The 26,350-nt window shown below is 36.7% G+C and overlaps 1 protein-coding gene and 1 long non-coding RNA gene across 3 annotated transcripts; both read right to left on the bottom strand.

Annotated features, from left to right (window-relative positions):
* Positions 1 to 1,796: 1,796 nt before the first annotated feature.
* LOC114825527 (uncharacterized) lies at positions 1,797 to 3,936 on the bottom strand. Of its 2 annotated transcripts, XR_011582502.1 has the most exons (5): positions 3,800 to 3,936; positions 3,503 to 3,666; positions 3,302 to 3,400; positions 2,975 to 3,041; positions 1,797 to 2,127 (listed from the first exon to the last, which is right to left on the bottom strand). It is a non-coding gene; the product is annotated as an uncharacterized lncRNA (long non-coding RNA). The 2 variants fall into 2 exon arrangements; XR_003774285.2 differs by lacking the exon at positions 3,800 to 3,936 and having other exon boundaries at positions 3,503 to 3,793.
* Positions 3,937 to 4,196: 260 nt separating this feature from the next.
* On the bottom strand, positions 4,197 to 4,903 carry LOC139196801 (uncharacterized). The gene is made up of 2 exons (XM_070823144.1): positions 4,558 to 4,903; positions 4,197 to 4,417 (listed from the first exon to the last, which is right to left on the bottom strand). Exons 1-2 carry the CDS (start codon positions 4,901 to 4,903, stop codon positions 4,197 to 4,199), a joined length of 567 nt encoding a protein of 188 aa, XP_070679245.1.
* Positions 4,904 to 26,350: the final 21,447 nt, after the last annotated feature.

Here is a 26,350-nt window from a genome sequence, read left to right as displayed (position 1 = left end):
ATATGGGCCCACGTGAATATAAAAAAATTAAAAATTAAAAATTAAAAAAAAATTAAATTAAAAAAAAAACAATATTCTGGGCACCAACCCATTCCTCCTCCTTCCCAACCCCCTCCCTCCTTCTCTTCCCTACACCATCCTCCATATCTGTATCCCCATTCTTACACACTCCTTTAATTCCCTCCCCATCACCTCTCTCTACGGTAAAGCGTCGTCTTAGGGTGAAATTGAAGGCTTGTTCACCTTGGAAGCATCTTCCTCGTTGGTTTCCATGGCAGTAACTGAAATTGGAAATCAAAGATTGAAAACCCTAAAATCCAAAGAGCTAGGGTTGGGGTTTGAAGATTTCGGTTTGTTTCAAGTCACTCGTCGACTTCCCTGTACCATCCTCCATGGCAGTAACTCGTCGGTTTGTTTCAACTCACGCGATCTGAGAAACAACGTCGTTGGAGTCAAGCAAGGGGACGAGTCGAGGAATGACACCAAGCATCATGAGCGTGGCTTTGGCTTCCAATTCTTCCTTGGTGTGCAATCTCACCTTGCTCGCCGCCTCCTTCCTCTTCGTCGTGTCATCTTCTGCCTGTAAGTCCAAAGCCGAGAATGGCCGGAGGAGGTGGTGAGCACCTACATTATTTCAGTGTCATCTTCGACATCATTTTAGTGACACTTGGCCATTATTCTTCAATTCTTCTCCGCTTTTTCTCGAGTGGGGAGCACCTACATTACACCAAAAAACCAGAAAAATGCGAAAGAGAAAGAGAGAGAGAGAGAGATAATGAGTGAGAGAGAGAGAGAGAAATGGGTAGGTATGCGGGGGATGGAATTGAAGGACGGTGTAAGAAGGGGGATACATAATTATGTTGTTTAATGGTCTGGATTTAGGGGTTTAGGGTTTGGGCAATGGCAGAAGGCGACCGGGAGGTGAAGAGGTAGGACGCCAAGAAATATATATATATATATATATATATATATATATTATTTTTTTTATTTTTTAATTTTGTAATATTCACATGGGCCCCATATTGACATGTGGCCCCTAGTCATTATCCACGTGGGCACCATGTCATCAGTTAACGGCTGATTTAACAACCAAACTAATGGATGTATAAGACTATCCCAAAATTAACACTTTAGGTATGACTCTAGGACGAAAAAAACTTCATGTACCAAATGTTGAAAGCCACGAAACTTGAGAGTAGTAAACTGAGATTTACCCTAATCTTTATCTTTAATGCTTTGATCACTTTTCCTTGCCAAGGGTAGGTGAGCTGTGGACAGTCGTATTCAGTTGCGGGGACCTTCAGCAATGTGAGCTGGGCATGGGAGTATTTGAGAAGCTTAATGAGGACAATCTTGTCTTTCTTAGGCAAAAGTCCACGAGTCGCCTTTAGAATATTTACGATTATTTACGATTATTTTAGGCTCCACAAATGCGCCCACACCTACTAGGTTGCATGTAGAAAAAGGCAGTAGATGTAGAAGTCCTAAGTTGCATGGGTGTGTAGAGTTGTTTCCCAATTTGATGTAGATCTCATTCTTTGACTTGGAGATAGATTGTTCTAGAAAAACGAAACCAATTACCCCGAATACCTATTTAATTCTACCTTAAGCAGAGGATTAAATAAATTTGGAAAAAAATCTTCATTCCAACAAGGAAGAGAGAGAAACTAGAGGAAATTTATTCCTCTTCCCCTAACGCTCTTCTTCTTTTGCCCTTGCAAAGAGTCGTTTCTCATTGTTGTTCTTCTTCCCTTGCAAAGTGAAAAGCTTATGCATTGCAGCAAAGACTATGAAAGTTAAGGGTAATGCTGACACACCCCAACCGAGATCAAGGCATGTCAGCCGTCACGTGAGGGTGACATAGCCATGTGCACAGGGCGGAAGCGATAAAGATAAGAGTTATACAAAAAAACAAAAACCGAAAGCTACTAATGTGCACTAATAAACAGGAAGTGTTAAGAATGAGATACAAGTGTAAATACTCCTAATCTCAGAGCATAGAAAGTCTAGGTGCAGTCCAGTAGGACGAGTACTAATTATACAGTACCATAAGATGTCCTACAATTATTTATATATGTCAAAACCACCGGAATCCTCGTACGCCACCAACAGCAGTATACCTAAAACCTGGAGGGGCGTAAAATAGAAAATGTGAGTGGGCAAAAACAAATGTTTTACAAAACCATTTCATCATTAAAATGCTCTAACCCCTCGCCGTAAAACATGTATAGATTTTCCCAGAGTTAGAATATAACATATGCATCAATATATATAATTATCTCAATTCAAATCATGCTTCACATAACCATATTCATAAGTATGCCATGCCAAAACAAAAAAATAGAATAAGTAATTCAGGTGAGAATAAATTCAAGGAAAATAACATATTAGCCGGAACCCCTGCATATGTCTGTACAGCTCAATTCATAACTCAATAGTTAATGTAGCCGGAGTCACTACAATGACCTATACGGCACTACATTGTACACGAGTCGGAACCACTAAAAAGGTCTGTATGACAATATTGAGTGTAATACAATTATGTTCAATACCACACTCTCATGATAGCTGGGCGATCAATCGCAAGTCACCTACGAGTCGGAACCACCTATGATGGTCTGTACGAGAAGACTGTGCATCTAAATTGGATCCAATGTGAGCATATGGTGCGGGAGGTGACATTCATAACAGGCCTATGCCATATCTGTAGCTAAATCACAATCACCCTAAGTACAGGTTTATGAGCTTAATGTTTCTTAATTAATCACAACTTTAATTCACATTCACAATTCATAACTCACCTGGACCTACCTGAGCGTCCATAGCACCACAATTATATAACATGCGTCATATACTATTTTATATACAAAATATAAATTTATATGCATGGCATTCAACGCATACTTTCATTTAAACACATTTTATGGGAAAATATCAAGTATAAGTATATACTGAAAACCAAAAGCCCACTCACTTGTATGTCGAAGGGTCGTAGCCCCTGAGTCACCCTTGACCGCGCTCGTCCTCGAGATAAGTCAACCCTATATGCGAAATAACTATGAAAACATCATTTTAAAAACATAGACAAAACTGGCTAATAACTTCTCATACAATACTCAAATTGGGTGTTTGAATATACCAACGTGATCTACACAACTCCATGAACATCCCCATATTTTTATAAAAAATTTCCGACTACCCACACGTCACCCACGCGCGGGCATGCGCCAAGCACACTGACGGTAACAGTGACGCCGTTAGGAATATTCCGTTAAAAAGTAACAGAATCCGTTAGTTTTACCTGATGACATCAGAATATTCCGTCAACTTTGACGAAATATTCTATCTTCTTCTCCGGTTAGCCTCATCGGTCGCCGTCGCTGTCGTCGTTCACCGGAAACTGGAAAAATCACGGAAACCTTCATATCTTGTCCAAATCTTAACCAAATTCCACGAAACTTGAACCATTTTGAAGCTTAGGACAAGTAGAACAAAACCTTACCTTTCAAAGGTCCTAAAACCGATGGAACTTGCCGGAAATTCCTTTGATATTCCAGCTAAACCTGCAACTCGTCGTATCTCAACTTTCCGACGTCCAAATCACTTCATTTTTATTCTCCGAGCTTCGTGAAGACAATTTAAAGCTTCATATGCCTTTAAAAAATCCTAAAACCTCACATTAATTAGTGCATGAACAATGCATGAAATCTGGGTTTCGAGTTCTCAGGATTTTTGAAGGTTTTAAGGTCTAAAAATTATATAAATCAACTCAGAGACTTGCAAGGAATTTGAATCTTACATTCTTGACATCGATCCATGCTTGAAATGGAAGCTTGGAGTTTGTTCGTACGTTTGTACCGGTTTTCTGCAAAAAATCTTAGAGGAATAAGAGAGAAAGAAGGCACGGGAAAGAGGGAGAGGTCTTTTGGGTGTGTGTGTGCGGTCCTCACACTAACACATCATCAAACAACACTCACCATAAAAAATTAGGTCTAAACTTGACCAAAATAAACTAGGGCAATAAAAATAAATCCAAAATTTTTGCCCAATTCCAATAATTCAATCTATCCCTCAGGGGTAATTCTGTCAATTCACCTCATCGAGAATATAATACAATAAGTTTAGGGACGGGTTGTGACAATCTAACCCACCTTATGAAATTTCATCCTCGAAATTATACACAACAAATACATCCACTAATAATCATAAAACAAGCGTGGATACATCTCTCTCATCCAATCCTCTATCTCCCAAGTAGTTTCTTCCACTGAATTATTTCTCCACAACACTTTTACCAAATGCACTGTCTTATTCCTCAACTCCTTATCTTTCCAATCCAAAATAGTCACTCGTTCTTCATCATAAGTCAAATCTGGATTAATTTCCAAAGGTTGAGGAGGAATCACTTGAGAAGGGTCTGCAACATAATGACGAAGCATCGAAATGTGAACACATCATGTACTTTGGACAACTCTGGAGGCAACTCAAGCCTATATGCAACCTCACCGACTCGCTCGGTGATCATATACGACACAATGTACCTAGGACTCAACTTGCCTTTCTTTCCAAACCGCACAACACCTTTCCAAGGTGATAGCTTAAGAAATACCCAATCACCTACATTATACTTCCGATCAATGGCATGCTTGTCTGTTAAGCTCTTTTGTCGATCATGGGCCGCCTTCAGGTTAAACTTAATTACCTGAACATTTTGAGTAGTCTCGTCCACAATCTCAAGGCCCACTAAAACTCTTTTGCCAACCTCTGACCAACATAAAGGTGTACGATAAGATTTCTCGTAAAGTGCCTCAAAAAGTGCCATACCAATACTTGAATGGTAACTGTTGTTGTAGGCGAATTCCATCAAATCTAAACAATCATGCCAACCATCGCCAAACTGCATCGTTAAAGATCTCAGCATATCTTCTAATGTCTGAATGGTCCTCTGAGATTGCCCATCTGTCTGGGGATGATATGACGTACTATAAAGGAATCTCATACCAAGAACTTCCTGAAATGCTACCCAGAACTTGGAAGTAAATCTATGGTCCTAATCCGAGATAATATTAACTAGAATGCCATGGTACTTCACAATCTTCGATATGAACAACTTAGCTAATCGGCTTAACAAATATTTTTCCCTCACTAAAATAAAATGTGCTGACTTAGTAAGCCGATCAACTACCACCCAAATGTCGTCATATCCATTTTATGTACAAGGAAGCTTGTACACAAAATCCATAGTAATATTTTCCCACTTCCACTGTGGAATGGGAAGCAGCTGCATCAACCCAAACGGCTTCTTCCTTTCAGCTTTAACTTGTTGGCAAATGGCACATCTAGTCACATATTCAGCAATTTCCCTTTTCATACCCGGCCAATAATAAAATGGTCGAATGGTATGATAAATCTTGGTGCCTCCTGGATGCATCGCATATGCCGAAATATGTGCATTATTCAACACATACATTCTGTTTTCCTACATAAGCATACCATCAGTTTCTCGAATCCTGAAATCTTTCTTCTTCCCTTGATTCCTTGCTTGAATTATTTCCTGGGTCTCTTCCTCATTCATATGGGCCTCGAGCACACGATCAATTAAAATTGGCCTAACTTGAAAATTAGCAAGCAAGGCTTCCTTTCGATCTTCCACTCCTAACTCCACTCCAGTGGACCTCAAATCCGCAAGAAGAGGAACATGACAATCATAGATGGCATTAAGTCTAGCTGGAGTCTTCCTACTAAGTGCATCCGCCACTAAATTTGCACGATCAGGATGATACTCAATCGTGCAATCATATGCACTAAGTAGCTTAATCCACCTCCGCTACCGAAGATTGAGATCTCTTTGAGTAAAAAGATACTGAAGATTCTTATGATCTGTGAAGATCTTACATTTCTCACCGTAAAGATAATGTCTCCAAATCTTCAAAGCAAAGATGATAGCCGCTAACTCCAAATCATGAGTAGGGTAATTCTTCTCATGAGGTGTCAATTGTCTCGAAGCATAAGCAATCACCCTACCATGTTGCATTAATACAAAACCCAAACCATTCAAAGAAGCATCACTATATACTTCAAAATTACCATTATCATCTTGGAGTGCTAGAACAGGTGCATGAGTGAGATAATACTTCAACTACTGAAAACTTTGCTCACAATTATCATCCCACTCAAACTTAACATCCTTCCGGGTCAACCTCATCAATGGCAATGCAATCACTGAAAAATCCTTAACGAACTGTCTATAATAGCCTGCTAGGCCAAGAAAACTCCGTACCTCGGTGACGATTCGAGGTTGCTCCCAATTCTCCACAGCTACCACTTTTTTGAGAATCCACTTGAATGCCTTGAGCAGAAATGACATGTCCCAAAAATGCCACTTGATTCAACCAAAATTGACATTTGCTAAACTTAGCATATAACTGGTGTTCCCTTAAACTTTTCAACACCAATTTAAGATGTCTAGCATGTTCAACCTTAGACTTAAAGTATACAAGAATATCGTCAATGAAGACAATAACAAAATTGTCCAAATATGGCTAGAATACTAGATTCATGAAATCCATAAAAGCTGCTAGTGCATCAGTTAACCCGAATGGCATCACAAGAAACTCATAATGACCATATCGAGTCCTGAATGCAGTTTTAGGGACATCTTCGTTCTTAATCTTCAATTGATAGTAACCCGACCTCAAATCAATCTTAGAAAATACGCAGGCACCTCGGAGTTGATCAAACAAATCATCTATATGGGGTAACGAATAACGGTTCTTAATGGTTACCTAATTCAATTACCTGTAATCAATGCACAACCTCAAGTTTTTAACTTTCTTCCTCACAAATAAAACTGGAGCTCCCCAAGGTGATGTACTAGGCTGAATAAAACCTTTATCTACTAATTCTTGCAATTGAACTTTCAATTCCCTCAATTCAGCAGGAACCATTCTATAAGGAGTCAAAGATATAGGATTCGTACCTAGAAGCAGATCAATAACAAACTCCACATCTCTATCTAGCAACAATCCAGGCAAATCCTCAGGGAATACATCTGGAAAATCCCTAACCACACGCACATCCTCCACGCTACTAGGAGCATCATCATTCAGCACCACATGAGCCAAATATCACTGACAACCTTTTGACAACAATCTTTTGGCTTTCATGGCAGAAATAACACCATGCCTCACCCCGCTAGGCTCTCTTACGAATGTAACTTCAGGTAATCCAGGACGATGAAAAGTGACTGACTTTCCATAACAATCTATCTTGGCACGATTATAGTGCAACCAATCAGTGCTCAAAATCACATCAAAATCCATAATATCCAACGGCATAAGATTAGCCGGCATAACAACATCATCCACCATCACTAGACATCCTGGATATACTCGATCCATAAAACATCTATCTCGTCTAGGCATAGAAAACTCTAAATCAAATCCTAGAGGTGTAGGATGGGGTTGCGTCATTTGAGCAAATGTATGAGAGATAACGGAATGTGTAGCACCACAATCAATCAATACTCTAGCAAAATGACCAAGACTATTTAACGTACCCATGATTAAATCATGATTGTTCTGAGCATCTTGCAGTTGTTAGAAATATGCCCTGAAAGTCAATCTTTGGAAGAAACTTTTCAGGACAAATGAATCGATGTATGGATGACTCTTATACATCAAATGGCAAAGACACGAATTAGGACTATCTCAATAAACGATATATGTCCTAAATAGTGTATCCATGGACAATGGATCGATTGAAGAAGTAATCTAATGATGTTAGACTACAGAGACCTTCTTCACATAACCATTGTGTCCAAAAGGTTCCTAGTCATTGGATTGTCGGAGGGAAACTGACAATGCTTAGACCGGTACATACTGTGTCCGCTTCAAATGGAAGGATGGAAAGTCTCATCCCATTCGTGTTGTGACACTAAGACAAGTATGTAGGTGCTCATTAAGAGAATGAGTTCACTGAACGCAATCGAACGAGAGTACTTGCATGGAGGTCTACTCACATGTCAAGCAAGTAACTCTAATGGTTGGAATAATGTAAGTAGTCCTTTGACCTGAGGCATCGTCGTTGTCTTGTGGCTAAGTACTTAATCTTTGATTGTGTCAAAGTCACCCCATTCGCAGATGTCCACGGCATAATTGGGGTTAAGCCACTTAGTCATAAAGGCAAGTGAATGAAAAACAAGGAATCTCTAATCCTCGATTAGAGAGGAAGAATACTCTAAGATATGATTCGGGAATCTTCGGCCGAAGTATCGAGCGTAATAAAGGAAAGCGTTCCTATACGACTCAATTGAATCATATAAGAAGGAATAATCACATTAGGGGTTTGACATAATATATCCATACCCTAGTAATGTGATTGAGAGTATTGTTTTAGAGAATGATCGAATTACATTGTAATTCCAACTGAATAGGTTCTCCGAACAACTTCTACATTAGCTTGGGTAGCTATGACATATGGTTAGATGTCACTCATAGCTTGTGAGTTCTTCTAGATGATTAAATGTAGTCATCAAAGAAGAAAGGTGAATTAAAATGAAGTTTTAATTCCCTAAGTGATTGGATTAAATATAATCAAATGAATTGATGTCAATCACCTCACTGCCTTGCTAATTAGAACCTAAAATGATTGTGCACCGATACACTCTTGTAGTGAGTAATTAATGGATGAAGGAAATAATTAATTGGATTAATTAAGTGTTGTGATTAATTTAGAAAGTCTAAAGAAATCATGAAAGCGATAAAAGATCGTTTTGGGCTTAAAGAAACGTTCGGGTTTAATTGGGCCCATTGGGCCTAAACCCATTGGGCTTTTATTCAAGCATAGGATGACTTGAAATAATAAAAGCCCAAAGCCCAAACCAAACACTAAAGGGCCGGCCACTTAAAGGATTTGGGAGAGACATTTAGTCAAGTTGTTGACTAGGTTTCTTTTGTCTATATAAGGAACTTTATAGCACTAAGTTCATTAGGGTTTTTGTGTGTTTAAAACATCAAAGAGGCAAAAGAAATATCTCTCTAAAACACTACAAAGGCCGGCCACCTTGGGGGTGTTTTTACTAACACATCTTTCACCCTTTTGGTTATTCCTCCATCCATCTCACTACACTAGTGGGTGTGGATCTTTAGAGGTCTTCTCCTTTGGAGACTTAAGGAGAACCTTGGAGCACTCTTACTAACAAAGTGGAGGAGGCAAGGAGGGAGGCTAGGCTCAAGGACTTCAAGGAGCAAAGGGCTTGGAGGTGGTCCATCCTTGGTCTAAAATCAAGATCAAGAGGTATAAATCTATTCCTTGACTTTGTTCTTAAGTTAAATGTTTTGATGCATTATATATAAACCTATGAACCTTGAAGGGGATTTGCATGACTATTGCTTTGATATTATTTGATAAATTGCTTCCGTTGCTCATGTATATAAATTTTGAATTGTATATGCATGCTAGTCATTTAGAAATCCCATGTGTTAAGCTCATAATTTTCCCTTCAGCAGTGTCATATTATGGATACGTCCTTGATTCTACTGTCGTTCACCACGACCTCTGTTAGTATGAACACCACGTCTTTGCCTTGGCTGACCAGACTATCTCGAAGATCCTGCACTACTAGCAGCAATCTCTACCTGTTGGGGCTGTCCCTCTTGATACCACTGGGATCCACCAGCTGAATGTGGCTGATAAGGCATAGAACCTCCCTGATATTGAGGGTAACCACTCTGATAATGAGGATCCTGAAAGTACTGATACTGTCCTGAAGTATAATGAGCGACGTCACCCTTGATAATGATAAGCACATCCTCGTCCAGTCTGGGCATAACCACTAGATCCTGAAGCTTGCTGGGTCGGCACAGATGGTGGTAAGGAAGGTTGTTGGGGCCTCTGCTGATTCTGAGGGCAATGAGCAGCCCTATGCTCCATCTGTCCACAAGTATAGCATGCACTGCTGCCTCTCCTACACTCCTCATAATGCCTATTATTAGACCTGCGGCATAAGGAAGGACCAAATCCATTGAACCACCAAAATCCCTTTACCTCTGAAATCTCGGGCCTCTAGAAAATCTACCACCTTTTCTCTGCAGATTAGAGCTCAAACCTCCACTAGAAGAGCTGGAATTACCACCGCTTCTCTTAAAACTCTAGGTCTTACGAGGTCCCTAAGATGATTAACCTTTTCCTTTATCATCTTGCCTCTGGTTCCCATTCTTTTCTTCTTCATCTTCACTTTACTGAGCATGTTCTCTGAGTCCTTAATCCTCAGTAAAACCTCATAAAACTCATGGTAAGTGGCACAGGGAGTCGATGTCGCTATAGAACGCCATTTCTTCTTAGTACCTAACCTGAAACGACAGAGCATCTCAACCGGATTAGCAGCAACCTCCAGATCATATCGAGACAAATTAGTGAACTTCCTATAATACTCATTTGCTGACATCTTTCCTTGCTTTAAATGGCTTGTTTCTTGCAATCAATGTACTTAGGAGGAATGAACCTTTTCCGAAACAACTGTTTAAACACTTCCCAATCCGCTACAATCTCTAGTGTCATTTGATATGACTCCTATCTCCACCAGGATGCAGGCTCCGGACCCAAATACCAGGTAGTCGTCTCGACCCACCTATCAGGAGGAAGATTCCCCTGATTCTACATCACAATGAAAGTCTTCTCGACATAATTAAGCCACTTCTTCGCTCCCTTATGTCCTTCATTTCCTATGAAGTGATTCAGCTTCAGATTATACATAGTCTCAAGAGGTGTCCTTTGAGGAGGACGAAACGAAGACTGAATGGCATTAATTATAGCTTCCCCTAATTAAGAAGTATCGGGGAAACTAGGCTCATCTAAGTGGCGGGGCTTTCTACAAGGCGACATAGTTCTGACAGAAGACATCACAATGAGTAGAATATTCATGAACTCTACAGGACTGCTAAACCTAGGCTCTAATACCAAACTGACACTCCTCGATCAAGATCAAGGCATGCTGGCCGTCAGGTGAGGGTGACGTAGCCATGTTCATAGTGCGGAAGCAATAAAGATAAGAGTTATACAAATAAACAAAAACTGAAAGCTACTAATGTGCACAAACAAACAAGAAATGTTAAGAGTGAGATACAAGTCTAAATACTCCTAATCAGAGCATAGAAAGTCTACGTGCAGTCCAGTAGGATGAGTACTAATTATACAGTACCATAAGATGTACTACAATTATTTATATATGTCAAAAACGCTGGAATCCTCATACGCCACCAACAGCAGTCTACCTAAAACCTGGAAGGGTGCAAAACAGAAAACGTGAGTGGGCAAAAACAAATGTTTTACAAATCCATTTCATCATTAAAATGTTCTAACCCCTCGCCGTAAAACATGTATAGATTTTCCCAGAGTTAGAATATAACATATGCATCAATATATATATATATATATATATATATATATAATTATCTCAATTCAAATCATGCTTCACATAACCATATTCATAAGTATGCCATGCCAAAACATAAAAATAGAATAAGTAATTCAGGTGAGAATAAATTCAAGGAAAATAACATATTAGCCGGAACCCCTGCATAAGTCTGTACGGATGAATTCATAGCTCAATAGTCAATCTAGTCGAAGTCACTACAATGACCTATACGGCACTACACTACACACGAGTCAGAACCACTAAAAAGGTCTGTACGACAATACTGGGTGTAATACAATTATGCTCAATACTACGCTCTCATGATAGCTGGGCGATCAATCGCTAGTCACCTACGAGTCGGAACCACCTATGATGGTCTGTACAACAAGACTGTACACCTAAATTGGATCCAATGTGAGCATATGGTGCGAGAGGTGACATTAATAACAGGCATGTGCCATATCTCTGGCTAAATCATAATCACCCTAAGTGCATGTTTATGAGCTCAATGCTTCTTAATTAATCACAACTTTAATTAACATTCACAATTCATAACTCACCTGGACTTACCTGAGCGTCCACAGCACCACAATTATATAACATGCGTCATATACTATTTCATATACAAAATATAAATTTATATGTATGGCATTCAACGCATACTTTCATTTAAACACATTTTATGGGAAAATATCAAGTATAAGTATATACTGAAAACCAAAAGCCCACTCACTGGTATGTCAAAAGGTCGTAGCCCCCGAGTCGCCCTTGACCGTGCTTGTCCTCGGGATAAGTCTTCCTTATATGTGAAAGAACTATAAAAAAGTCATTTAAAGCACATAGACAAAACTGGCTAATAACTTCTCATACAATGCTCAAATGGGGTGTTTGAATATACCAACGTGATCTACACAACTCCACGAACATCCCCATATTTTTAGAAAAATTTTCCGACTACCCATGCGCCAGCCAAGGCACGGCCAGACGGGCCACCCATGCGCAGGCATGTGCCAGGCACACTGACGGTAACAGGGACACCGTTAGGAATATTTCGTGGAATATTCCGTTAAAAAGTAACAGAATCCGTTAGTTTTACCTGATGGCGTCAGAATATTCCGTCAACTTTGACGGAATATTCTATCTTCTTCTCTGATTAGCCTCGCCGGTCACCGTCGCCGTCACTGTTCACCGAAAATTGAAAAAATCACGAAAACCTTCATATCTTGTCCAAATCTCAACCAAATTCCACGAAACTTGAACCAATTTGAAGCATAGGACAAGTAGAACAAAACCTTACCTTTCAAAGGTCCTAAAACCGACGGAACTTGTCGAAAAATCCTTCGATATTCTGGCTAAACCTGCAACTCGTCGTATCTCAACCTTCCGACGTCCAAATCACTTCATTTTTCTTCTCCGAGCTTCGTGAAGACAATTTAAAGCTTCCTATGCCTTTAAAAACTCCTAAAAACCTCACATTAATTAGTGCATGAACAATGCATGAAATCTGGGGTTTGAGTTCCCAGGATTTTTGAAGGTTTTAAGGTCTAAAAATGATATAAATCAACTTAGAGACTTGCAAGGAGAGAGAGAGAGAAGGCACGGGAGAGAGGGAGAGGTCTTTGGGGTGTGTGTGTGTGTGGTCCTCACACTAACACATCATCAAACAACACTCACCATAAAAATTTAGGTCTAAACTTGACCAAAATAAACTAGGGCAATAAAAATAACTCCAAAATTTTTGCCCAATTCCAATAATTCAATCTATCCCTCAAGAGTAATTCTGTCAATTCACCTCATCGAGAATATAATACAATAAGTTCGGGGACAGGCTGTGACAAATGCTAGGTAGACTAAATTTATAAATTAAATTTGCATACTAAATGATGTGTCACCAATAAGAAATAAGCACATTAATGAACACTTAAGTAAAGAGATGGCAATTCAAACCATTTAACTCGATAACCGTGGATAACCGCCCAAATGGAGCGAATTTGGGTATGAAAATTTGGGAATATTATGGATATAGGGAAAAACCGTGAACTTTAATCGGTTATGGTTTTGGATATGGTTACAAGAGTTCCCAATCCGTATCCATCCCCGAATTCGAACTGAATAATATATAATATATAATATAATAGTTTATGTAATATATATATATATATATATATATTGTATTTGAGTGAAGCTATACCATCATTACGATATTCATTATTCACCGCATAACATATTTAGTGTATAATATAATAGTATTTCGCTCAAAGAATATAATAGTATTCAACGAACCCTGTACTATATTCCTTATGCATCAAACGCAATACCATATGCTTATGGGAAATATCAACAGATCACATCATCAATGTTTTATTCAATGCTCTTACTTTTATACTCTACAAAATTTCATTTATTGTTATGTTTTTTTTTAATTATTAGACGTGGCTATTTAATGACAAAATTAGTATTCACTAAATTATTGTGCGCCAATTGAATGAATATAATTTTTTGTTTTTGATGAAGATGCATATAATCGTTAACCTATAGGAAATCGGTTACCCCGTGGATATGGTAATGGATAATCCCCGATGGTTATTTTGCGGTTATGGATATGGTTAATTTTCGTGGTTATGGGAATGGATATAGCATTTCTGTCCCCAAATCGAACCGTTGCCACCTCTATCAGTAAGAATTCAATCATCAACTTCCATATCATTTAATTTACAAAATTTTGTCTACATATTTAATCTCTATAGCATTACCCGAAATTGAGTAGTTTCGCACCAAATGAAAGTGAAAATCCCCACTAGCAATAAAGAATGTGTTTCCTTGTTGAAGACAGTGGAACACGTTATTAGCATAGTGTGTGTGCGTTTGTGTGGTCTAATACAAGTAATTTGTAATATTAGTACATCCGCCATGTCACGTGATAGGGTGAAAAGAACTTTGATAGGACACTTTCAACATAATGCCCTTTATAAAGTAACTGTTACACGTCTTGGCAGCTAGAAGAGCAACACAAACATGTACAGTCAAAGTGCATGATAAAATTGAAAGATAAATGACATGCATATAACATAAATAAATAAAACGCTATTTTACTATTACAATTTCCCAGGGTACGTATATGCATAGCTTTGCATAGGCAGGGATGGAACCAAAATGCATTTTTCAGTCCACAATCGTAGGGTCAACATGAACAAAGCTTTATATGGCAGGCAAGCGTGACTCGTAAAAGTAATAAATGTTGTTGTATTTGTATATATATGCATAGGATGCGACCATTACCAAAAGGCAATTTATGGTCCCAACATCTAACACTGTTAATATCATGAAGATGTGGAAACAAAACCCTACAAATCTCTGTTCAAAAAAGGCTGATATCCATCTGAATTTGTCCCTCCATTTTACCTCGAAAAGCACTAACTTCAGCCGACTCAGATCCATAAACCAGCAAAATGTAATCTTCGTCTCCAACATTGCAACATCCCATGAAGCAGCACCGGCCAGGACTCGCTGTTAGCTTTTACGAAAGCACTTGCATGCATATTTACTATATCAAAAGTAGCGTCCATATATAACCAAGTAATCTTTTAGGCGCACATTGAGACATCAATTTCACTTCCACATATATAGTTCACAAGACTCACACTGAGAACAAGTATCAAAAGAAGAGAACAACGTGTGTGTGTGTGTGGATATCTTAAAAAGTAGGAGATCAACTTATATGAATAGATTCATCACCACATGATGTTCTGATCCAATAATACATTGCCATGTGTGTGAAGAAAAATTTGCACATGGCAATGCATTATTGGTTCAGAGATGCTATGGCAATGCATTATTGGTTCAGAGATGCTATGGCAATGCATTATTGGTTCAGAGATGCTATGTGGCAATGAACCTATTATATGTAAGTCCTTCTCAAAAAGTAGAGGTGGAAAGAATTTCATTCACTACGTTTTATTGGATCCTAACCCTAATTCAATTGATTCAAAGGTTTTTTGAGCCAAAATTAAATTTAACCCAAAACCTACACATTTCATCCCACCTAATGAGCGAGTATTGAATATGTAGAGTGATTCACTTTTTGAACGCGTGTTTCTCTTGTTACCGCTCATAAGTTGTAGTCTTTTTAGATTAGGTAATTGTCTTGGCAATTTTGTAGATTCTTTCTTGTCTTTTGATTTTTTAATACAAGCTTCACATCACTACCATAGAATTACAAGGTTGCGTATGGCCGTTGCATATAAGTTTCTTGCAACCTTATAGCATTTTCTTTTTTTCATAAGCAATATTTTATATTAACCTACGGTAAAGGTAAGGGGAAGGAAATCCTATATACTAAAACTCAAACAGGGTGGCCACTGTGGATGACCAGTGTCTAAACGTTTTTGTTAACTACATTGCAAAAGATGAAGAATTGGTACAAAGAAAGAGAAAGAATTGGTAGAGAGAAACAAAAGAGATTGTATTGATTGATTAGAGAAAACGTATACAAATGAATTTAAGAAAATGATAGCTATACAATCCCTTATATAGCCATATATCCTAATTACAATAATACCCTTCTAACTTTATTAACAAATTCAATCACTAGAATAATGATATGTGGCATTTCTGTTATATCAATTATTAATCCCCCTCAAACTAAACTTGGAGTATCCAAGTGAAGTTTGAACTAGCCAGGTATTTGATACTGATCTGGAACTACAAGAGCAAGATATCTGCCATGCTTCAAGAATTAACTTGCTGCAAACAAGAAAGCACCCACTGACACCTTTGTAACTGATGACCAAAACCTCTGCTCACCCCATTATCATCACACAAGACTACAACTTTTGTCGTTAGTGAAGCCATGATGAAAGCCACATGTACAATCCAGCTTTATCTTTAACATACCCAACAAATTTTCGACTTTGAACTTAGAAGCCATAGTAACACACTCACTGTATATGCAAATTACGCAACCTAAATCTTTACAGAGACTGGCACCAAATCAACCAAGGAGAATGACACTCCAAGAAACCAAATCAACCAAGGAGATTGACACTCCTGATAGCTTCCTAAATCTTCCCAGATACCAAAATTAACCAAGGAGAATGACACTCCAAGAAATCAATTCAACCAAGTAGATTGACACTCCTGATAGCTTCCTAAATCTTCCTAGATACCAAAATTAACCAAGGAGAAATGACACTCCAAGAAATCAACATTATAGGCTGCTATAAACTTCTGAACAATTCAAACCCAATAAAGAAACAGTAGAATTTCAGTAAGGTGGAGAGATAGAATTGGACACCATAAAAATTGCACAGTTCACGGTTCGAAAATCCAGCAAACCAAATAAAGTCCATGACAAACACTGGTCGTGAAGCAATGAAGAATCTTGAACCCAAATATCCCAAATATAACACTAATATCCCAAAAAAGACTCACAAGAAAGATGAACAAGCGGAGTGTAAATTCAATATACCACTCCTTGGCTATCGGTCTTACTATTTGACAAAATAGCGAACATTTTCTTACTAAAACATTTAATCAAACAGATTATGTGCACTGTGAAAACCAAAAATCAAGAACCTGATAAGAACTTCAATCTTGAGCCAAAGAATGCAAAGGAAGCAAACCAAAAACCTTGGTGAATCAATCTACCAACTAGCAGCAACCATAGCTTCCCACCAAAGAATTCAAATAGTGATTTGAGCAAATCACCATGAAGAAAGAACCAAATCTCCAGATCTCCGATCTCCTCGCAGCATTTAGTTTCATTCAGGCATTTTCACAAACACCATATATGCATAAAGAAGATAACAGATACAACAAACAACATGACAGAGTTGAATTGAATCATACCAGTCTCTACTGGGGGTTATTACTCATTTTTGTACTTGTTGTTTTATTTTCCAATTATTTATTTAATTAAAATAAAAAAGAAAGAATAGATAGTAGGAATTCTCTTATCTCATTCGGAAAGATATCATCTCATAATTATCTATGGCTGTTTATGTCTTTAGCATGACCACTTGATAAAATGTGGAGGAAAGTAGGACAAATGGCCGATACTACTGGAAGGATTCCTCTTTGGATAATAGGTACTGCAGCCGGTATTCTTGTGATCGGTTTAATCGGTATTTTCTTTTATGGTTCATATTCCGGATTAGGTTCATCCCTGTAATAATCGGATGAACCCCACTTTCCAATCAGCAACACAGAAGAGAAATTCTGAGACGATTAAGTCGAGCATGAGCAACTGAACATAACCCAAATGTTGTCGTATCCTAGAGCTGGATAAAGTTTAGCAAAATCGCAAGGGCAGCGACAAAATTCCCCCAAAATTCCCATTGGATTACGATTCTCGAACCTTGAAGCTTGGCCCTCTCAGCTGTATGATTTTCCATGCCCTTTTGTTAGACTCTGCCAAATGCGTCCCTTGTTCTCACTCATTCTGCCAAGCTTGTATATCAAGGTTCAAGGACTGTCCTTTATGTATTGAATCACCACCGAATCAAGATTTGCACAGCGGAAAGAAGATGAATCTCGACAATCAAAACCTATCTCACCAAGGGTCTCTATTCATAGCCCAGACGAAAAATCAACCAAAAAATTATAGGACGATATCGAAAGCACCGAACTACCGAAGAACTTGACAGAAAGTCTATTGAAATCTGAATAGAAAATAAAACTAGAAAACGATGAAATCTAATGAAAAACAGAACCACCAGAATCCATGGCGTGAGCCTAGTGGCTCTGATACCATGTTAACTGCATTGCAAAAGATGAAGAGTTGGTACAGAGGAAGAGAAAGAATTGGTAGAGAGAAACAAAAGAGACTGTATTGATTGATTAGAGAAAACGTATACAAATGAATTTAAGAAAATGATAGCTATACAATCCCTTATATAGCCATATATCCTAATTACAATAATACCCTTTTAACTATATTAACAAATTCAATCACTAGAATAATGTCATATGGCATTTCTGTTATATCAGTTATTAGTTTTTGGCCCTCTGTTTTTCCTTCAGTTCCTCTTCTCTTCGGTCTTTGGGGTGCAAAAATGCCAATTTTATCCATGTTGGGCTCGTGTTGATCATCGGCTGCTCAACCTTTTTCTACTTTTCTTCTCTCTTTTTTTCCTTGCCTTTTCATTTTTCTTCGTTCTTCTTCTCAACTTCTCCTACTCTCCTCTGTCGCTTTCTTTCATTTTTTAACCCTTGCTGCCTTTTGTTTTGCTGATCTTCGTGGTTGCCAGTGTGGAGTCACTTTGTTGGGGAAACATTTGTCCAACAGTATAGGTTATTTGGGTTGGTGGGTTGGGTTCAACGGATCTTCAAGTTGTAAAAGCTAAATTCTCCTAGTGAGTTGTTTACCTTTCTCATCGCATGTCTTTGGTTTTGTTTTCTATGGTTTTCGATTCTGCCAATGGGTTTTCTATTTGGATATGTGCTTCCAAAATTTGGGGGTTTTGTTGCTATCCTTAATTTCTGGGTATGGGATTTTGATTTTGTTCCATGTAGATTTTTTCTATGGTTTTGTTCTTGGTGTCGTTGGAAACTGATCTTCAGTTGTGTGGTGCTTTTGTGTGGAGGTTTGGAAGTTGTTGATGTAAAATTAACTTAACACACAAATTAAACCCTCCTGTTGATTATGAGGGATTATGAGGGATTGCTAATCTACTCTAAACTGACTCAAAAACTCAAAAACAGCTTAAAACAACTAAATAGACTCAAACTAGACATTAGGAATGACTTTGGACAAAAATTGATTTTAACTTGACTCAAAACACTTAAAACACAAACTAAGATAGATTCTAACTAATTTGACACACTAAAGTAAAGGGGATTGGGTTTTGGACGAAATTAAAGTGAAAACAAGTGAATTAAAGACTTAAACAAAGTTGGATGAATTTGGTGAATTAAATGGATGATGGGCTAGCTTAGAGGGTCCTTCTCCACACATGACAAACTTGCATACAAATCAATCTCCATTTGCTTTTTCAATAAACCATGAATGACAATGCCCCAGATTAACCGTGCCATCATTAATTAACCCTCAAATTTTCCTTAAGTCATTGAATTGGATGGGATACGCATCATCAACCCAAATCATTCTTCAATAGTCCCCTACACGCACATCCTAATAGAGATACAATCAAAGATCATTAAGCTCTATGAAAATCATAAGCATTGACAAAGCACTCGTAACTATGACATCATGATACTCATGCTAGGAATTTAACTTAACGCGATCGTGACCAGCAACCTTCACTACTTGTGAATATAAGTTTGTAACGATTATGTGAAACTCCCTTATATTCGAGCATCAGATTCAAGCATGCAAACTAAGTAGGTCTCCTTAATCAACATACAAGAATAAGTTTTGAATAAAACAGTTAAGCAAATTGCATTCACACTTTATGAAATCACAACTGTAATTAATCAATTCGTAATGCAAATATGTTCATGGTTTCGAAATTCCCCCTAGCTAAAAGGGGTTTAGCTCCTCATGTTCACAAAACAAAGATAAACAAACTTAAACATTGAAATCAAAAGATAGATTACACCTAAGAATGATCCAGCAATCCAAACTTGAATAGCAAGCACTTCAAGGGTCCTCCTTCTTCTCTTTGTTGCAGCACAAGGGTTGGGTGAAGGTTGAGTGTTGAATTATGGTGGTGAATGGATATAGGTGAGTTATAGTGAAGGGGGGATTCTCTCCTCTCCTCAATGAGGGTGCTGCAATGGGTATTTATAGGGAGAGGATGGACTCAACTTTGCAAAGGTAAGAGATTTGTTTAACTCAATTTCTGGTGGGTTAGGTGAGTGCACAATCCACTCTTGCAACTTGCATTTGTTTCTCCAAATTTGTAGCATGTTCCTAGCCTCTTTTGACTTCAAATTCATCCATCCATCTTGCTCCATGCATAAGCTATCCAATCTTGGCCAAAAACTGCTCCTAAATGCTCAAAATTACACTTTCTTGCCAACTTTGTCATTTGAACCTACAAACACACGAAAATAGCTTAAATCACGATAATAAGTAGAAACTAACTAAATAAATGCCAAGTTTTCAGGTGATGTAGAAGAGACATCTAGCATAATAAAGATCCAAGTATATCAAACATAAGGATATTTTTTATTTTTTATTTTTTATTTTTTTTCTTAGCATCTATTATTCAAATCAAAAAGCGACACGAAAAAGGTACAGCAATATTACATCAGTTGTCATTGTTAATCAATATTACATTGTGCTATTATTTTCCTCTTATAAAAAACATGGATTTACCTCTTTGTTATCTATTGTGTTTAGCATTTTTTAAAATAGGAAATTTATATATTCATCTTCGGTAAAGCTTTTGTGAGAAAGTACTAATTTTTGACAAAATTTCTGCTGTTTGGGGATGAATGCAATTTGAACTAGCTCAAATATATCTTCTTTCTTGCTCGGACTTTTGATAGGGAAAGCATGTATTTTCTTATGGGATCCAAGTTTTTATGATGCACTATGTGAAAAACTGATTTTGAACGAGGTGCTTAGATTTTTTAAAGGTCGTGAAGGTTTTATAAGTATCAAATGTTTTAGATAGTGTTGTTTCTTTGAATTCTTAAAAGTGTTCTTTATTTAAGTATCTTTTTTGTTGAGCACGGTATTCATTTTAGGTGATAGGTTTGATGATAGCGAGGTTTAGTTCATATTTGTTTGTGTAATTTGATCTTAAAAATTTATATAACTCAGCTGGGTGGTTATTTTAAGAATGAACTTACAGGTTTTCTTTTGTTTTAAGTTCTGTCAAAGCCTGAAATTTATTTTTTGGCTGCTTTTATGTGCAGGTTTGGAATGCATGTGTGCTAAAGGTAAGTCTTTTTGTCTTTTCTGTATATGCCTTTTACAAAGGAAATTTTATACTTTTCTATCTTTTGAAAGTCGTGTGTAGTGTTGTGTTTAGTATTTATTCGGTGTTTTAATATAAGATGTCTTTTATTGGTAATGAGCTTGGTAATGGTGGTGAGCTTATCATTATATTTGTTTGTAAGAAACTGATTTTAAAATATGTAAACTGTTTGAGATATGGTGTTGTTGTGGGTTATTGGCTGAGTGAGTAATGACTGCCATCAGTGTTGGCAAAATGAAAGAAAAGAAACACACAAGAAATAGTGTATTTCAACGGAATGATCACCTAATTTGTACAAAAAAAAAAAATAAGTGATTGGTGTTAGTATGTTTTTTAGGAGACATAATATTTGTATGTTCATATTTTATAAATTATAGTATAGATCATAAAAATAGCTAGAAACATATTTGTGTCAAAATGAAAGAAAATTATATATGCACCTGAATACAAGTAGCATGGGTCAACCGTTTCGGTTGTGTAATTATGTCCTTCTATCAATTTTCCTCTCCATTTAATGATGATCAAATTTTTGTTTCGTTTTTCAAGTGTTTTCTATTTTAAACATCAGCTGAGGATTTGGCTTTACTAATGTTTGCAAACTATAGGTTTCATACTAAATTAACTCTGGAGGTTGGTCTTATCATCATCTGAGTTATTTACTTTTCAATTTCTGCTAATTTTTATCTTATGTAACTCCGAATTGTAACTGTAATTATTTCTTTGAATTTGTTCATGTCCATGTTGTAACAAACTGCGTTTAAGTGGTAAATCCTGTGGTTGATAAGGCAAGTTCATTTTTCTTTTGAATTTGATAATATTGTTATTGATTAAGTATTACAAGTTTTTCAGTTTTTTCACAGCATATATTGTTCGTTTGTTCGAAATTTGTAACTTTGTTATGGGCATGGTGTAAACAAATAAATGGCAACTCTTCAGTTTATAAAGAGTAGTTTATTATCTGCTTCACCCAGTTTTTTCCTTTTTGGATAAGTGCTTGACATTTTTTTCGTAGCTGTTGTAAGTAATGTTTTAGTGTTCGTAATATTTGGCTTCTTTTTTAGTTTGTCTTTTCCAACCGTTGTTTTGCTGCTTTCGTAAATTGTTGACTGTTTGATAATACTTATTGTATGTTATCTGTTACTATGTGTCCGTTTGTGTTAATGTCTTAATCTCAAGTGTATTTCTTTCTCAAATTTGGTTATTTAATTGCTTTTGGTTGACTTATTTCTTTTTGGACTTCTTTGTATTTTTGAAGTTCTTAATTTATACTGTCGTTATTGATTTTGTAACAGTTGTGTTGGAAATTATTTTGATGGGTTGCTAAATTAGGAATGAAAAATGAAACAAATCAGTCATTTCTTTCATATTTGTTTTCAAATTTGTCTTATGCTGATTCTTAAGTTTATAAAATTTATATTCTCTTTGAGCAGGTTAAATGGAAACCGTGAAGGTCACCCGTATTACTGAATTGCGTGCCTACACTAAAGTAGACAAAATAAAGTTTTGTGTGTGTATGGAAATCAAGCATTCCTGGGACTATTCAGAAATATGTGACACTACATCTTAGTTAATGAAACTATGAGTGATCATTGTCTTATAATTTTAAGAGTAAATTGTAGTAATGGTCCCTCAACTTTAATCAAATTGGCACAATGATCCCTCAACTAAAAATCCATTACCATTGGTCCCCTCAACTTATCAAAATGTGTAGCTATAATCATTTTCATCAATTTCGTCAAAATTTCATCAAAATAAGTTATGTTTGAATAACCATTTATATAATTAGGATCCCTCAAATCATCAAAGTGTGTAATTATGGTCCTTTTCGTCAACTACGTCAAAATTTTTGTCAAAACGAGTTATGTTGGAAGGACCAATGCTACAATTGAGTTAAAGTTAAGGGACAATTTCTCCAGTTGAATTAAAGTTGAGGAACCAATGGTAATGGATTTTTAGTTGAAGGACCATAGATGCATGTTTTGATGAGTTGAGGGACCAATGGTAATTGATTTTTAGTTGAGGGACCATTGCTCCAATTGAATTAAAAGTTAAGGGACCATAGTTACAATTTACTCTAATTTTAATTAGGAATTTTAACAGTAATAGTTATGTCATTTTCATTTATTAGTTTGTTGATTTGTATTTATGTTTTTATATATTTTTTTTCATTTTTATGCATGTATAAAGTGTTTTATAAATCTTTCTTATGATGGTTTACATATTTTTAGTGAATCTATTTACATGTTGTGCCAATTTAATCTCTCTGTATCAAAATATAATTTTTCATTTTTTTGTTGATTACCTTTTTAATACTGCTCTTCTCTTTTGTTCCTTCTTTTTTTTTTTTTTTTTTTCAGATGTGATCAATTGCGAAGAACAATGCGGTTGAAGCTTCTGCACTAGACATTGATTATGAAGTCGTTGTATCAAAGATTCAGGCTGGTGATTGCTACGAAGTCATGAATTTTCAGACAGTCAGGATCAAAGGGCAGTATAAAGTCATGCCACATAATACCCAGCTTATATTCATTGTGAAAACAATGTTTAGAAAACTATCTGCACTATTTCCGCCTATTCCTCGACATCGATTTTTCTTGCTAGATTTTAACATGCTTTATCCCCGTCTGAACATAGATGATATTCTTACAGGCAATATTAAGACATATATATATGTCTGTGTGTGAATGTGTGTGCATTAATTGAAAACATTTCTTTTTTTTTTTTTTAATGAAATGAGTTTTGACATAGTTTTTGTAGTAACTTTTTAAATTGTAAGATGTGATTGGCCATGTAACTGCGGTACAGCGTCTGGAACCAAAAAAAATAAATCAAATAATAGCGTAGAAGTGTGAAATACACATTGAGAATATCAGGTTATTCTTTCGTCCATTCCTCGACATCGGTTTTTCCGCCCATTCCTCGACTCGGTTTTTCCTGCTAGATTTTAACATGCTTTATCCCATCTGAACAGAGATGATATTCTTACAGGCAATATTAAGACATATATATCTGTATGTGTGTGCGTGTGTGTGCATTAATTGAAAACAATGTTTAGAAGGCAGTATAAAGTCATGCCACATAATACCCAGCTTATATTCACTGCAAAAACAATGTTTAGAAAACTATTTGCGGTCTTTCCGCCCATTCCTCGACATCGGTTTTTCCTGCTAGATTTTAACATGCTTTATCCCCGTCTGAACAGAGATGATATTCTTACAGACAATATTAAGACATATATATGTGTCTGTGTGCGTGTGTGTGCGCATTAATTTAAAACATGTCTGTTTTTTTTTTTAATGAAAAGAGTTTTGACATAGTTTTTGTGGTAACTTTTTAAATTGTAAGATGTGATTGGCCATGTAACTGCGGTCCAACGTCTGGAACCAAAACAAATAAATCAAAGAATAGCGTAGAAGTGTGAAATACACATTGAGAATATCAGGTTATTCTTTCATCCATTCCTCGACATCGGTTTTTCCGCCCATTCCTTGACATCGATTTTTACTGCTAGATTTTAACATGCTTTATCCCCGTCTGAACAGAGATGATATTCTTACAGGCAATATTAAGACATATATATCTGTTTGTGTGTGCGTGTGTGTGCATTAATTGAAAACAATGTTTAGAAGGCAATATAAAGTCATGCCACATAATACCCAGCTTATATTCACTGCGAAAACAATGTTTAGAAAACTATCTACGGTCTTTCCGCCCATTCCTCGACATCGGGTTTTCCTGCTAGATTTTAACATGTTTTATCCCCGTCTGAACAAAGATAATATTCTTACAGGTAATATTAAGACATATATGTCTGTCTATGTGTGCGTGTGTGTGCATTAATTGAAAACATTTTTGTTTTTTTTTTAATGAAATGAGTTTTGACATAGTTTTTGCAGTAACTTTTTAAATTGTAAGATGTGATTGGCCATGTAACTGTGGTCCAGCGTCTAGAACCAAAACAAATAAATCAAAGAATAGCGCATAAGTGTTAAATACACATTGAGAATATCAAGTTATTCTTTCGTCTGAGCACTGCAGTTCTAAACTATTAACAGCATTTCATTTGTTAGGGTGGGAAAAAATAATTTAATCTTTGTTTCTCATTTGTTTTGTACAGAAAAAAGAGTTGTGTGTTATGTTGTGGGGAGATGTTGCAGAAGCTTTTTCTTCTTTATCGGTCCACACATTGTCTTTGCCCATTATCATTGTGTTTACAAGTTTAAAAGTCAAGCTTTATCTAGGTAACTCATTTAACTGAAACCCACTTTTTCTATTTTTATTTTATTATGTTATTACTTGCTATACATTATTCCACTATTTTATCATTATGTGATTTTAGTGTATTAGATTCTTGTCCTTTATGACAAAACATTTGTTTTGTTTCTCATTTGTTAATTAGCAGCTATTTAAATGTGTTCATTGCGCTTTGTGTTTCATTTTTAGCCATGCATGTTCAAATTTTTTTGCCACACTCTTAAACCTATTGATTAGAATTTTTGTCTCACTTGTTTATACCATACTTAGGGCCTCCGTATTTAGATCTCGTACAAATATTCGGGGGACTTAAATGTAATTATGTAATAAAGAAAGGGGCATATATGGAATAAGTGAGGAGCCCTTATTCTTTAAAAGGACTCCTCACCCTCACAATTAGAAGAGGCCAATTCCTAGGCCATCAGAGGCCTCACTCTCTCCGTCAGAGGCTCTGAATCTCTCTCCCTCACTCCCCTCACTTCTCAGAGAAATACAATAATTAGTGTGGACGTAGCCCAAACATTGGGGTGAACCACGATACATCTTGTGTTATTTACATTTCTTGCGGATTCACGGTGGGATTTACGTTGTTCCAAGACCTCCGGTTTTGTGCATCAACATCACTTTTAAACATGTATCATCAAATTGAAAATGTTTAGTCATCTCTGATATTTACTGATTTTTGTTTTATAATTTGTTATTATTTTTTGGGATCAATAGACAATGTCATCTTGAATAGTACTGGTTCCTCACTTTTTTTCATTGACCTAGACATCCTAGAGGTTAACTCATA

The sequence above is a fragment of the Malus domestica genome, chromosome 06, assembly GCF_042453785.1.
Source record: "Malus domestica chromosome 06, GDT2T_hap1".
Taxonomy (NCBI): Eukaryota; Viridiplantae; Streptophyta; class Magnoliopsida; order Rosales; family Rosaceae; genus Malus; species Malus domestica.
The sequence above is the reverse complement of the archived record's forward strand: the minus strand, read 5'-3'. Positions and strand labels throughout refer to the sequence as shown.